The following is a 14889-nucleotide window of genomic DNA, read 5'->3' on the forward strand; positions in this document are numbered from 1 at the left end:
TGTTCGGTGGTACGTTTTCCTGTGTCGAGGGCGTTTTGTGCTCGCCTCCTTGTGCTTGCAGGATTGGGTTCTGGCTCTTTGGTTCTGCCTCTCCCCTGTCGTTTGCCTGTCGAGCGGATTCTGTGCTTCATGGGCGCTCTCGTTTCTGCTCTTGGGGCTGTGTATGGGGACAGCCCTAGTTGGGCTGCCTAATGTGTTCCTTCGATTGCCTGTTCCACTGCACACGTTTCTTCTACCGTCCCTGTGGCTCAGTTGGGTGCTCGGTTTCCGCCTGTGTCCCCTTGTGTGCCACTCATGTTCCGATTTATCTTTATCTTCTCTGTTGCTTCCTCAGGGAGTGTGGTGACATTCTGCTGTGGTTTTGGTACTGCGGCTGCGTGTCGGGGTTGGTTGTGGCATTTTGTTCGGCCCTTCCGTGCTCCTTCTGGGGCCCTCCTTCCTTGCCGGTCTTGCTGTGCCGGGCCTGGTTTTTCCATGTTCCTTGGATTCTCTGTCCTGTCCTCGTTGTCCTCGCCTCGTTGAGCTGGCTGGGGATGAGCTTGGGGTCTTCGTCTCGCCCCTCGCCTATCCTCCGATTTTGGTTCAAGTTCCAGAGCCTAGTGGCTCCCTTCCTTAGTGTTTTTCACGGCTGCCCCGGGGTTTTTCTTGACGCTGGGGCTTTGGGGGGACAGCTCGGCCCCAGGGCCTGCAGGGTGGGTTCCCGGGGCTGGGGGGGGGGGGCTAACGTGAGGGGCCTCAGGCCCCGTTGGTCCCCGCCGGGGTATTTCTACCCCTCTGGGCGGGGCTTGCGGTTTTGTAGTGTGGGGTTTTTCTGTTCCCCCCTTTCCGCACGTGCTTTGTGGGCGTCGGCCCCTCCCTGGGCTCGGTTTCCTTGTCCATTGTGCCCTTTGCTTCTGTCCTGTCGGTGGGTGTTTTTCTACGGTCTTCGCCCCTTTTTTTCCGGGACGGGCCTTCTCCGTCATGTCCCCCTCTTCTTGGGGTTTCTGCATGACTTTTGGTCTCGGGTGTGATGGGGTTTTTGTGCCTTCGTCCTTTGTGTTTGCTTCTTTTTGTTCTCGAAGGTTCGGGACGGTTTTGCTCCTTCCCGTTTTCTGGTACGTCTGTCGTCATTCGGTTGAGCTTCCCTCTGGTCTTTTCTAGGGCTTGTGGGTCCTATTCCAGGCAGTTTCTGGGTGTTTGGCCTTGTTATTCTGTTCATATCTCTTCTCTTAGCGCTGTCTCGGCACTACTCATTTTCCTGGGGGCGATTTTGCTCCTCTTAATGAGTCTTTTTGCTCCTGCCCTTCTGCGGGATGTTGGTGCGGGGAGGCTCCTTATGCGGGATCCTTCCCTGTCGGCTGCACTTGTGGCGGTGGACTTGCATGCTTGTGGCATTTTGGTTTTGGTCCTGCATTTTCTTTTCCCTCCTGGGGCTGTCATAGGATTGGCTTGCGGAGGATGTAGAGGCGCTTGGGGCCGTTCCTGGGTCTGGCACCTTGGTTTCTGCTGCTAGCTTTTGGTATCGATGTCCCTTCTGTGCCGGTTCGCAGGCTGTCTCATGCATTGTTTCACCTCCGGCCTGCTCATGCACTGCCTGTACCGTTCTGGTCTTTGGACCGGGTGCTCTCCTGTTTTTCTTCTCCTTGGTTGTTGTGGCTCCTTCGGTTCAGGTTGGCTTTGCCTCGGCTCTCTTTTTATGTTGGCATTGGCCTCTGGGGGTCAGGTGGCAGAGCTTCATGCTCTTCTCAGGCGCAGTGGTTTTTGGCTCCTGTGGTCGTGGTCATAGGTCTCTTCGTCTGCAGCCGTTCTCCCTTTTTCTAGCGAATGATGTGCCTGCTGCTTTCCGGAGGGGTCCTTGGGTTGTCTCAACTTCGTGTTGAGGTGTGGTTCACCGACCGCCTCCCGGGTATGTCCCCTTGTTTTCTTAGGTAGTCTTTGGTGAATAAGCTCCGGGAAGCCGTAGGAGCTCCCCCCAGAAAACCAGCGTTGAACGTAATGAAACGCCATTTTCTGGGTGAGTCCCGGAGGCTCCCCGGCACCCTCCCGCCCTCCGGTCGGCGTTTTTTTTTGCGGTTTTGATATCCAGCCTCAGAACTGGGGCGGGGATCGCCGGCGCGGGGGTCTGGGGCTCCCCCTTCCCCCTCCCGGGGAGGGGGGAGTTGTGCAGACATGCGGCGGCGAGGCTCGTGTGACATCATGCTTGTTAGTTCATTTTCCTGGGGGAGTTCTGTCCACTCGTTTGTCGATTTTTGTTGTTAACCAGAATAAGGGTTTGTTTTGTGGCGCTTACCTTTCTGGGTGCCTGTCCCGGTCGATGGCAGATATAGAATGCTCCAAATCACATGTGCAATTCTATGGGCCATTGCTCCCCATGCCTCTCTGAGGGGGACCAGGTTCTGGCTCATGGTCCCCGGTAGGCCTAGAACGCCACCCACATCGACTGATGCAAAATAGTTAGGGTATCCATATCAGCCATGGATAGCTCCGGGGAGCCTCCGGGACTCACCCAGAAAATGGCGTTTCATTACATTCAACGCTGGTTTTTTTAATCAGATAGGGTTTGCTTTGGGGTACCCACCTTTCTTTGGTGCCTGTCTTGGTCGATGGCAGACATAGAATGCTTCCAACCTCACGAGGCTTTCTATAGGCCATTGCTCCTCGTGCCACTCTGAGGGGGGCCTAGGTTCTGGTTTGTGGTCCCTGTTAGGCCTAAGAACTCCATTCACTTGGCTGATGCCACGGTCTAATTCACTCATATCAGTCCGGATAGCTCCAGGGAGCCTCTGGTCTCACCCAGAAGATGGCATTTCATTACATCAATGCTGGTCTTTTAGTTCCAGATAGACAGTTGGCCAACCATCTCTTTCCTGTAGAATCTCTGTGATTCATAAAAACTAAGTAAATTTGTTACACAGAATCTTCCTGTTCGAAAACCATACCGTCTGTCCATTATGATGTCATTATTGTATTCTCCAGGTGTTCTACCCATTGTTGTGTTAACAACAATGGATCAGCCCATTTGGTGTTAGCTATTTTTTTCTAATGTTTTAACTACCATACTTGTTAATGATACGGGTTTATAATTTAGAGGGTCTTCTCGGATACCATTTTTGTAGATTGGAATTATGTTTGCCTTTTTCTATGTACTGTATCTGCTAAGATTCCTGTGCACAGGGATTTGTACCTGTTTACAATCTGCTGGCTGATATATTTTACCTATACTGTATATCTTTGTTTTATTTGGAGAAAGAACCATTATAGTATTGGAATTATTAAAAAAAAAATCCTATTTGGGAAATCTTTACTAGATTTCGAAGATTCTGTATTTGGTATTTGTTGACTTTAAACGACTTGGTAATCTCTCAATCCTTTCTTTCACAGCTCCTACAGTCACCAGAAGAATAATACCTGCAGTGTCAGGACCCAGTGGTATTGAATAATACCTGCAGTGTCAGGACCCAGTGGTATTGAATAATACCTGCAGTGTCAGGACCCAGTGGTATTGAATAATACCTGCAGTGTCAGGACCCAGTGGTATTGAATAATACCTGCAGTGTCAGGACCCAGTGGTATTGAATAATACCTGCAGTGTCAGGACCCAGTGGTATTGAATAATACCTGCAGTGTCAGGACCCAGTGGTATTGAATAATACCTGCAGTGTCAGGACCCAGTGGTATTGAATAATACCTGCAGTGTCAGGACCCAGTGGTATTGAATAATACCTGCAGTGTCAGGACCCAGTGGTATTGAATAATACCTGCAGTGTCAGGACCCAGTGGTATTGAATAATACCTGCAGTGTCAGGACCCAGTGGTATTGAATAATACCTGCAGTGTCAGGACCCAGTGGTATTGAATAATACCTGCAGTGTCAGGACCCAGTGGTATTGAATAATACCTGCAGTGTCAGGACCCAGTGGTTTTGAATAATACCTGCAGTGTCAGGACCCAGTGGTATTGAATAATACCTGCAGTGTCAGGACCCAGTGGTATTGAATAATACCTGCAGTGTCAGGACCCAGTGGTATTGAATAATACCTGCAGTGTCAGGACCCAGTGGTATTGAATAATACCTGCTGTGTCAGGACCCAGTGGTTTTGAATAATACCTGCAGTGTCAGGACCCAGTGGTATTGAATAATACCTGCAGTGTCAGGACCCAGTGGTATTGAATAATACCTGCAGTGTCAGGACCCAGTGGTATTGAATAATACCTGCAGTGTCAGGACCCAGTGGTATTGAATAATACCTGCTGTGTCAGGACCCAGTGGTATTGAATAATACCTGCAGTGTCAGCATCCACACACACTGTCAGATATACTGCATACATGTTGTCAGCAGCATTATGAAACACATTATGGTGTAAGAAATACTACATGTAGATGGGTAAGACTGTCTTCAGCACACTCATGTGAATGACTATATGTATTATCAATATGTCATGCATTATTAACATCTCATGCACTATGGTAACAAAGAAAATGTGTATTTAAATTAAATTTGGTGTATCATTAATTTTATAATCTCAGTATTTATTAGTTCATTGTGTATGTGGTACAGTATTGTTTTTAATACTATTGTTTGGCAAGAAAACATTTTAAGATTTTCAAATTAATTATTTTTATAATCAGGTTCTAATATAAAAAAGTTTAATATATATTTTCAGTTTTAAAACATTACATACTTTTTCTCCTATGTGAGCCATTGTAAATGTTGAGAAAGCATTTAAAATAAATAATCTTTATACTGTATAGTAATTATGAATTTTTTCTTAGGTAATTTGCTCTTAAGCTCAAAAGGCTCTCCAAATAAGATAATATATCAGTGTTCTTAATGCTCAGAATTTATTTATTTATTTACATATGTACATGAATGGTATAGGGGATTTAAAAATAACAATGTGCGTGGTACATTGGATCAGTAAGTTCTTGTAAAAATCACATACATATATTTTGCAAATGACAGACCACATGAGGGTCCACTGTACCTGACTCTTGTGCTGTGGTTATATTTATAATAAGACATCCCTCAGTTCTGTGGTTATATTTATAATAAGACATCCCTCAGTTCTGTGGTTATATATATAATAAGACATCCATCAGTTCTGTGGTTATATTTATAATAAGACATCCATCAGTTCTGTGGTGATGTTTATAATAAGGTTCTGTAGTGAAACATCTTAATACTGTGGCTGTATTTATAATAAACCATCCCTCTCTGCTGTTGCTATATGTACAGTATGATAAAACAGTATAATTATAAATAAATTTATAATATATTTAATTTTCCTATACAAAGACATTTTGCTAAATCTTAAAAAAAAAAAAATTGCCACAAGATTTGTTTGTAATGTTTACAAAGTTATACACGGACACTAACTTTCCTGCTGGTGAACGCATGCGGAGACGTAGATTTGTATGTTTGTTTTTACACTTGCTGATTCACAGGAAATATTGTAGAGTATATTTTATGTCTAGCACATTTTATAATATAATAAGCACAATATTATCTTACTATTTATGAATAATACCTGTGGTTTACATATTGTAACTTTTTTCCATTCTCTTGTGTCTTTGACAAGTAATTAAATTGCTTTATATTCCTACAAAAGTTAGATTATTCCAATTGCTTATCTGATATTGAGTGTCATCTGTTGACAACAGAGTTAACACTATAACCTGTGTGCTCTATTCTGGTTACTCTATACTGATTACTATGTAGTTACTTGAATTATTTATGTATCCGACAGTCCAAGTGTTTTTGGCATCTCTTAACAATATTTGCTTTAGTAATAAATAAAAGCTCATGCATTTAAAATTATATAAAAAATATATCACTAAGATTTATAAAGAACACAACAATTTATAAAGGAGACAAATACTAGTAATAATTGTCTACAAGACTTAACTAATGAAATGTAGAATATTTCATTAGATAATACTTGCTTTTTGGATCAAATAGCTGTAAAGGTTTATACAATCAAGAAAACTGTACAAATATTTATTCAAAAGAAAAATATCAGTGTTGAATGTTTAAAATTATATTATGAAAACATCTCGCATAATAGCATACAAAACATTTAGAGAAAAAAAATAAATACATTGTCTAAACTACTTTAAAAAATATCAAAATATAAATAAGTGACCGTTCAGGAGAAAAGTCATATCACTGTAGAATGTGTCTGAAAGACTTTAAAAATAAATTATGGCTAATAACACACACACAAGGATTCATAAAGGAGAGAAACCATATCACTGTTCAGTGTGTCAAAAAAACTTTACACGGAAATCAAATCTAATAACACACATGAGGATTCATACAGGAGAGAAACCATATCACTGTTCAGTATGTCAAAAAGACTTTTCACACAAATTATCTCTAATAACACACATGAGGATTCATACAGGAAAGAATGCATATCACTGTTCAGTGTGTCAAAAAGACTTTTCACAAAAATCATATCTAATAACACACATGAGGATTCATACAGGAGAGAAACCATATCACTGTTCAGAATGTCAAAAAGACTTTTCACAAAAATCATCTCTAATAACACACATGAGGATTCATACAGGAGAGAAACCATATCACTGTTCAGTATGTCAAAAAGACTTTTCACAAAAATCATATCTAATAACACACATGAGGATTCATACAGGAGAGAAACCATATCACTGTTCAGAATGTCAAAAAGACTTTTCACAAAAATCATCTCTTATAACACACATGAGGATTCATACAGGAGAGAAACCATATCACTGTTCAGAATGTCAAAAAGACTTTTCACTTAAATCAAATCTAATAACACACATGAGTATTCATACAGGAGAGAAACCATATCACTGTTCAGAATGTCAAAAAGACTTTTCACTTAAATCAAATCTAATAACACACATGAGGATTCATACAGGAGAGAATGCATATCACTGTTCAGTGTGTCAAAAAGACTTTTCACAAAAATCATATCTAAGAAAACACATGAGGATTCATACAGGAGAGAAACCATATCACTGTTCAGAATGTCAAAAAGACTTTTCACTTAAATCAACTCTAATAACACACATGAGGATTCATACAGGAGAGAATGCATATCACTGTTCAGTGTGTCAAAAAGACTTTTTACAAAAATCAACTCTAATAACACACATGAGGATTCATACAGGAGAGAAACCATATCACTGTTCAGAGTGTCAAAAAGACTTTTTACAAAAATCATATCTAATAACACACATGAGGATTCATACAGGAGAGAAACCATATCACTGTTCAGAATGTCAAAAAGACTTTTCACACAAATTATCTCTAATAACACACATGAGGATTCATACAGGAGAGAAAATATATCACTGTTCAGAATGTCAAAAAGACTTTTCACTTAAATCAAATCTAATAACACACATGAGGATTCATACAGGAGAGAAACCATATCACTGTTCAGAGTGTCAAAAAGACTTTAAACAAAAATCATCTCTAATAACACACATGAGGATTCATACAGGAGAGAAACCATATCACTGTTCAGAATGTCAAAAAGACTTTTCACAAAAATCAAATCTAATAAAGCACATTAGGATTCATACAGCGTAAGTCATTTGAATATTGTCAAAAACACACAGAAATCACAATAGCGTGATGCATCAATGAACAAATCCACAAGGACCATGACGAGGATTTGAACCTACGTCTTAGATCATTGCAGACGCTGCCATATTGACTGAGCTACGACATGGTAAAAAGAGTTGAAACCAGAAGTTTTACTGAACTTACTTGAATCCTGCAGCCTCTCCGAGACACAAACCAGGGTTTTACACAACTCCCCCATGCACTCTAGCTATGTCAATAGGCCGTTCTACCTCTTCTGACGGTTCAAATCCTCGTCACGGCCCTTGTGGATTTGTTCATTGAAGCATCACGCTATTGTGATTTGCGTGTGTAATGAAGTGAGGGGAAGAGGTAGAACAACCAAAGAACTCCCTCCCAAAAGAAAACAATAAAACTTACTTGGCATGGTTATTACTTTCTCTTTTCCCCTCCAGCTTTTACTGCGCATAACTCTACTGCTCTCTTGATCTGTCGTGATATTCCCTTCATCCCCCGACTTTTTCAGTCACCCATTCAGTGTTTTGTGGTCCGTATCTTTGTGAGTAAATGGTATACAGTCTGTTCCGTTTATCTCCCCACAAATTTTACGCTTTCTCTTCATGATCCTAAACACCTGTTGGACTCTTTACCAGAGCCTGTGCTCCTTTTGGATGATTTTAACTGTCAGCATACCTTCTGGGGAGATATTCTGACAAACACCCGGGGATGCCTTCTTGAACCATTTGTGCTCACTTCTCTTCATTTATAACTAGTGAATTCTGGCAAACCCACTCATGTTGATTCCCCACCCTTTCCTGTATTGATCTTTCTGCTCATCTTCTTTATATGGACTTCACCTGGCGGGTTCTTGATGACCTACATAAGTGACCTTTTCCCCATCCTTCTCACTTTTCTTTTCTTCTCACCCTCCCCTCTCCTTCCCTAGGTGGAAGTTTGACAAGGCTGTTTGGAACCTCTTTACCTTTGTGTTACTCTTTCCAACCTCTCTGATTTTCCTCTTTCCCGAGCCCCCCTCCTCCTTTCATGACAGTTTTTGATGCTGCCCTCCTCGCTCTACCTCCCGGGGTGCACAGAAGTGCATTCCCTGGTGGAATGCAGCCTGTGCTCAGGCTGTCCACTGTAAGCGTGCGGCCTGGAAGAAACACTGTTGTTGATGGACGCCTGATTCTTTGCTTTTGCGCCAGAAGTCAAGTGTAGTGGCCCGTAGGGCCATCTGTATGACTAAGAGTGAGAGTTGGAGATCTTTCATTTCCACTATTATGTCTAACACCCCTCTGCCCCTGATCTGGGAGGAAATCTGCAAGTTAGTGGATAAGTTTTTTCCAGATGTCTTGCAAGTTCTTCACCTCTGTGGTTCTGTTGTGGCAGATCCGGTCTCGGTCAAAACCGAACTGGGTTCACACTTTTCAACTGTTAGCTCCGATTCTCATCTTCCTCCTTTCCTTACTCTTAAGCCTCTTCTTGAATCTTGTCACTTAGATTTTCAAACGCCTCTTCATCTTCTCTATAACGCTCCTCTCTCTCTAAGAACTCCAGTCTGCCCTGGCCTTCTGCGGTTCTACAGCGGCGGGTTCATTTGATATTCATTATGTAATACATTGACATCTCCCTCCATACATATTTCAGTATTTACTGAATGTTTATAACAGTGTCTGGGAGTTGTCATCGGTTCCCAAGGACTGACTTGAGGCGGTTATTCTTCCTATTTGAAAACCTAGTTCTCTGTGGTCATTCCCTAAAGACTTTCGCTCCATTGCTTTAATGAGTTGTGTCTGCAACCTCTTTAAATGTATGGTCAGTGTCTGTCTGATATGGTTCTTGGAACGCTTTCGCCCTCCCTCTCTCCTTCTCAATTTGGCTTTCGCAAGTGTTGCTGCATGACTGATGTCCTCCTGAACTTAGAGGTCCATGTTTGTACTACCTTTGCTGTGAAGACCTTCGTGGTTGCAGTCCTTTTGGACCTGGAAAAGGCGTATGACACCACCTGGAGATACCACATTCTGTTCCAACAATGTTCTTTTGGCCTTCGTGGCAATCTCCCTCTCTAACTCAAGATCTTCCTCTCTTGTCGTTCCCTTAGAATGAGATTCTAAGGGAACCTCTCTGCCTCTTTTCGGCAATACGAAGGTGTACCTCAAGGTTGTGTTCTGAGCACTACTATTTTCCTGGTAACCCTCAATGGTCTTCTTTCCTCCCATCCCTCTGGCATTTTCTCAGCTCTCTATGTTGATGATCTTACCCTCTGCTATCAAGGTGATGACTCGCCTTTTCTCCAATGGCGGCTTCAACTTGCGATTGATACCATGTTGTCCTGGGCCACCAATCATGGCTTCAAGTTCTCTCCAACTAAGACTTGTGCTATGACCTTTACTTGGAAGCAGGTCGTTCTTCGACCCCACTCTGTCCTCTTTATAGTAATCCTCTTTTATAAAGGATTCTGTTAAACTTTTTGAGTTAATCTTTGACACTTGCTTGTCTTAATCACCCTTATCTCTTACCTTCGAGTTGAATGCTTCAAAGCCCTTAACTTACTTAAGGTCATGTCCCATACTTCCTGGGGAGCTGAAGGGCGCATGCTGCTTGCTCTCTTTACATTCCTTTCTCATGCTGTCTAAACTCAATTACGGCTGTCCTGCTTACTCTTCTGCCTCCCCCCTCCCTGTTCAGCTCGTTGATGCCATGAGGGGGGCTTAGTGGGCGGCTGCTGGAGTGTAATGCTCCTTGGGACACTCCTCTGCCTTTTTGTAGCCTTGTGCTCCTGCTGCTATCCTCTCTAATTGTGCTGAACAACTTTTCCTTTTCCTTCTGTTTCGTTTTTCTCCCCCCTCTTCTCCTATCTGCTTGTCGTTTCCTGCCGATCTTTTGCTTGTTTTGGTTATTCCTTTGGACTACTTCTATTTTGACGCCCGGGTGCTTGAGATGGCATACTCCTGCACCCGTAGAACTGAAGTACCCAAAGTCGAGAGCGAGGGGAACCTTTTATTGTCAATCCTCCTTTCATCACTGAACACGATCTCGACAGACTGACGGTTCTTAAGGTGGCGTTTGTGGGGCATATACTCACGACACAGCCCTAGGGGGCCCCAGCATGATCAGCAATAGCTTCTTGTTGGGTGTCCTGCCTCTAACTGTGGCTCCATGGTGGGTGTGGGGGCACATTTCTGAATGAATGTTTCTTTTTCGTCCTCATGTTAAATTCTGTTTCTCCTTTACCTTCTCAGGCTCGTGGGGTGGGCGACCAAGCCCCCGAGTCTGTCCGTGTTGGAAGACCGGGCTCTGCAGCCTCCGCTGCATTGGGCCCCGACCTTGCTCCTCCTTTGGCCAGAATGTTTTGGCAGTAATGTGCATTTACAAAGGTGAAATGTAATTCTGATCAGCTTACATATATACTTTATACACATTCATATACATACATACACACATATATACATACATATATATACACACACACACACACATGCATTCACATACATTTGTCTCTTTTTACTCTGACAGGGTGAGATGCTGATAGAGAAACTAGTGTGCAATTAAGTGCTTAATCACTGAAGGTGATTAAGCACCATGGCTTAATCACTGAAGGTGATTAAGGTGCTTTTACAAGCTCAGGTTATATAGTTACATCACATACATACATTGTATAATTGATACATTACATGGTTAATCTTGGGTATAAGTCCAATATATCATCAAGTGTTCCAGTACTCATATAGTAATTACACAGTTCAGCATACCTTAGCCCAGGAGGGCGAAAGTCAGTCAATCTACAATATAATGTTCAAGAGAGTGCATGTTTTCTCTTTCACAAAGTTGACACATTGTGTACTCGACATTTGGGTTTTGAGAAAGCTGCCAGATACGTCTATATCCCAGGCGTATTCTGGCCACTATAACATCACATTGCCAGGTTCTTGTTCTATAGTCCCATATGTGAATGTCTCCTCACGATATCCATCATAATATTTAATGCTACAACTTTCAGGTCTTTGTGAATTTGTTAGGTTGGTGAGATCTGCATTAGATATTTGTTTAAGTATTCTCTTTGTCACTGCTAATAAAACACCCATATCAATTTCTACCACTGGTTTTCTACAGGCTTTCTTTGCAAGCATATCAACAGTGTCATGCCTTGAGATGCCAACATGTGATGGTATCCATAGGAATTTAATTTCAAATCTGGTTTCTTTAGCAGCTAAAACATTCATTCGAATATCACTGACTATTTTCTGGGTGTCACTACTATGTGCGTTCAATGCCAGGAGTGCACTCTGCGAGTCACAGTATAAAAGTCCACTGCCTTTGTCTTTTAAAAATTCAGTGGCAAGGTATATGCCTGCAAGTTCGGTTTGAGTTGTACTTGCCCAGTCATTGACGTGCTTCATTGCTGTATGTGTTCAAATATATTACATGCACATTCGGTACATCGTCCACATTCTTCTACAGAGCCGTCGGTATAGCACTGATACACATCGTTACCCATACTCTGAGTACTTTCAGTGAGGCTTTTCAGTGTTAACTGTTTTAATAATGTAGAGTGCACATTATCCTAATTGCATTGTCCCTCTTACGGTCGTGCACATCCTTGTTGAATATCCTGACTTCCGGGACGAGCTTGTGTCTTGTTTTCCGACCGTCCCTCGCTGTTGTTTGTATCTTAATGGTATTCTTGGTGACTCGGATACTTTTGATATCGTTCGCCTTATGCGTTTCTGTTCTCGTATTAGCGTCCTTGGTGATATTTAGCGCCCTCTGGTTATCCCACACATTTGATAGTGCTACATAACCTTCCCGGTTTGGTGCCTTCTTTTTGATAATTACTTACTTCTGCCTTTCCCTCAACTCTTCGTCGTCTTGATGCTCTTCACTGTACTAGGCTACGCCTCAGTTCTGGTGCCTTTCGTTTGATTCCTACCCAGAGCCTGTATGTTGTAACCGGCATCCTGTGTCTACAGGATCAGTGTGATCATTACTGTCTTCACTACTTTGCGCGGTCCCTACAACACCCTCACTCTTGCTAATGTCGTACTTTGACCATTACCCCTCCTGTAGACCCTGTTCCCTCTCACCACCTTCCCCTTTCTGTGTGACTGTCTTGCTGGCAAGGTTCTCTCTCTCGGATCGTCTTGCAAATGTTTTTCCTTGTGTCATTCCATCTTTGCCCCTATAGTGGGTCCCTATTCCTAAGCTTTGACCCCACATGAGTAAAGCTTTTACCCCTCCTACAGTTCTGAAACGAATTTTCCTTGCTCACTTTTATTCACACTCTTGCTTTATCTCCATCTTCACAGATGTATCCAAGTCTGCCGATGATGTAGGCTACTCTGTTGTATTTCCTGACTGCACCTGTATGTGTCGCCTGCCTCTGGAGGCATCTTCATGGCAGAACTCAATGTAAATTTGAATGCTCTTCGTGAACTGCTTTCTCGCTGTCAATCTTCCTTTGTTGTAGTAGACTCGCAGTGCCCTAATGGCTCTGGAATTCTCTAATCCTGTCCATCCTGTAGTCGTCGAAATTCAATAATGACTTTCTTATCTCCTGTAGATTTCAGACAGTCGAGTTTTGCTGGGTTCCCAGTCAAATAGGCGTTTCCTTAAATGCGCGTGCTGATGCTGTTGCGAAGGAGGCTAGCCGCACTTGACCCATTTCCCGCAAAGGTGTTCCTTATTTCGACTTCTACCCAGTTATTCATTCCTCAATCCTTGCCCGGTGACAGGATCACTGATCTTCTGTTACTGGTAACAAGCTGTGTGCTCTAAAGGGTAGCATGTCACCACGGCCTTTAACCACTTTAACCGTTTAACCACTTAACTGCGCCAACCGAGTATTCTCGATTGGCGCAGTGCTGCGCCAACCTCGAGAAAACTCTTTGATTTTTCGGTACCAATTCTAAATGTGTACGAGGTTGGTTGTGTACGAAATGGACTCTTAGGCCCTCCAGTGAGAGGCAGCCATCTTGGAAAAAATTCCCAGAATATCCTAGGGCTGCTGGCTGGGTTAGTACTGAATAAGCAACCATGGGTGTCGCACGCGCCTCTGGCTCCCAAACACCTGTCTGTGGTGGTGTTGAAAGATCATGCTCTGTCAGTGAAATTCAAACCTTATTGTTTTAAGAACATTAGGGTCATAATATTGGTGAAGCTATGCACAATAAGGACCTAACGCAAAGGTTGGATGCAAGTGATACAGCACCTATGAGGACGATACAGCAAGCGTATCCAGTTGTAGCTTTTTTTTTTTTTTCTTTTTTTTTTGAGATATATACAAGAGTTGTTACATTCTTGTACAGCCACTAGTACGCGTAGCGTTTCGGGCAAGTCCTTAATCCTATGGTCCCTGGAATACGATCCCCTGCCGCGAAGAATCGTTTTTTCATCCAAGTACACATTTTACTGTTGCGTTATGCCTATGCTATCTACAATATATTTAGATGATACATAGACGAATCGTTTTCTGCCTTCAGTGATGATGCATCTGATACAAGTAGCATAGATGAACAGTGTTAGCGGCTTCCATGGTGGTGTTTTCCATAGATATTTTCAAGAATACCTGAATCTCTTCCTAACTGACGGACATTTTGAGGCTAGCTGAATCTCTTTCTGACTGACAGACACTCGTGAGGCAAACTGAATCTTTTCCTGTGAGGGATCATACAAAGCGACCTTTTCAAGACTACCTTACAAATTTATCTTTTTCCATAACCTTTTCAATACTACCTTATGCTTTACAAGCTTGGCCCCCTCCCGGCTCAGCTTGTTGATGCCGTGAGGGGGCTTAGTGGGCGGCTGCCGGAGTGTGATGCTCCTTGGGGCAGTCCTCTGTCCTTTTGTAGCCTTGTGGTCCTGCTGCCGTCCTCTCCAATTGTGCTGAGCGACTTTTCCTTTCCATTCTGTTTCGTTTTTCTCTCCCCTCTTCTCCTATCTGCTTGTCGTTTCCTGCCGACCTTTTGCTTGTTTTGGTTATTTCTTTAGACTTCCTCTATTTTGACGCCCGGGTGCTTGAGGAGGCATACTCTTGCACCTGTAGAACTGTAGTACCCAACGTCGAGAGCGAGGGGACCCTTTTATTGTCAATCCCCCTTTCGTCACTGAACCCGATCTCGACGGACTGTCGGTTCTTAAGGTGGCGGTTTGTGGGGCGTATACTTGTGATGCACCCCTAGGTGGCCCAGGCATGATCGGCTATAGCGTCTTGTTGGGTGTCCTGCCTCTAATTGTGGCTCCATGGTGGGTGTGGGGGGAACATTCGTGAATGAATATTTCTTTTTTGTAGCGATGTTAACCGATGTTTCAGTTTCTCCTTTACCTTCTCAGG

The 14889-nt window shown here is 43.0% G+C and overlaps 1 protein-coding gene across 1 annotated transcript; it reads left to right on the forward strand.

Moving 5' to 3' along the window:
* The first annotated feature begins 3366 nt into the window (after positions 1 to 3366).
* LOC138357118 (zinc finger protein 271-like) lies at positions 3367 to 7991 on the forward strand. Its single transcript, XM_069313749.1, has one exon. The coding sequence runs from the start codon at positions 6183 to 6185 to the stop codon at positions 7563 to 7565; it is 1383 nt and encodes a 460-aa protein (XP_069169850.1). The 5' UTR covers positions 3367 to 6182; the 3' UTR covers positions 7566 to 7991.
* Positions 7992 to 14889: the final 6898 nt, after the last annotated feature.

This window comes from Procambarus clarkii, chromosome 76, assembly GCF_040958095.1.
Source record: "Procambarus clarkii isolate CNS0578487 chromosome 76, FALCON_Pclarkii_2.0, whole genome shotgun sequence".
NCBI classification, from domain to species: domain Eukaryota; kingdom Metazoa; phylum Arthropoda; class Malacostraca; order Decapoda; family Cambaridae; genus Procambarus; species Procambarus clarkii.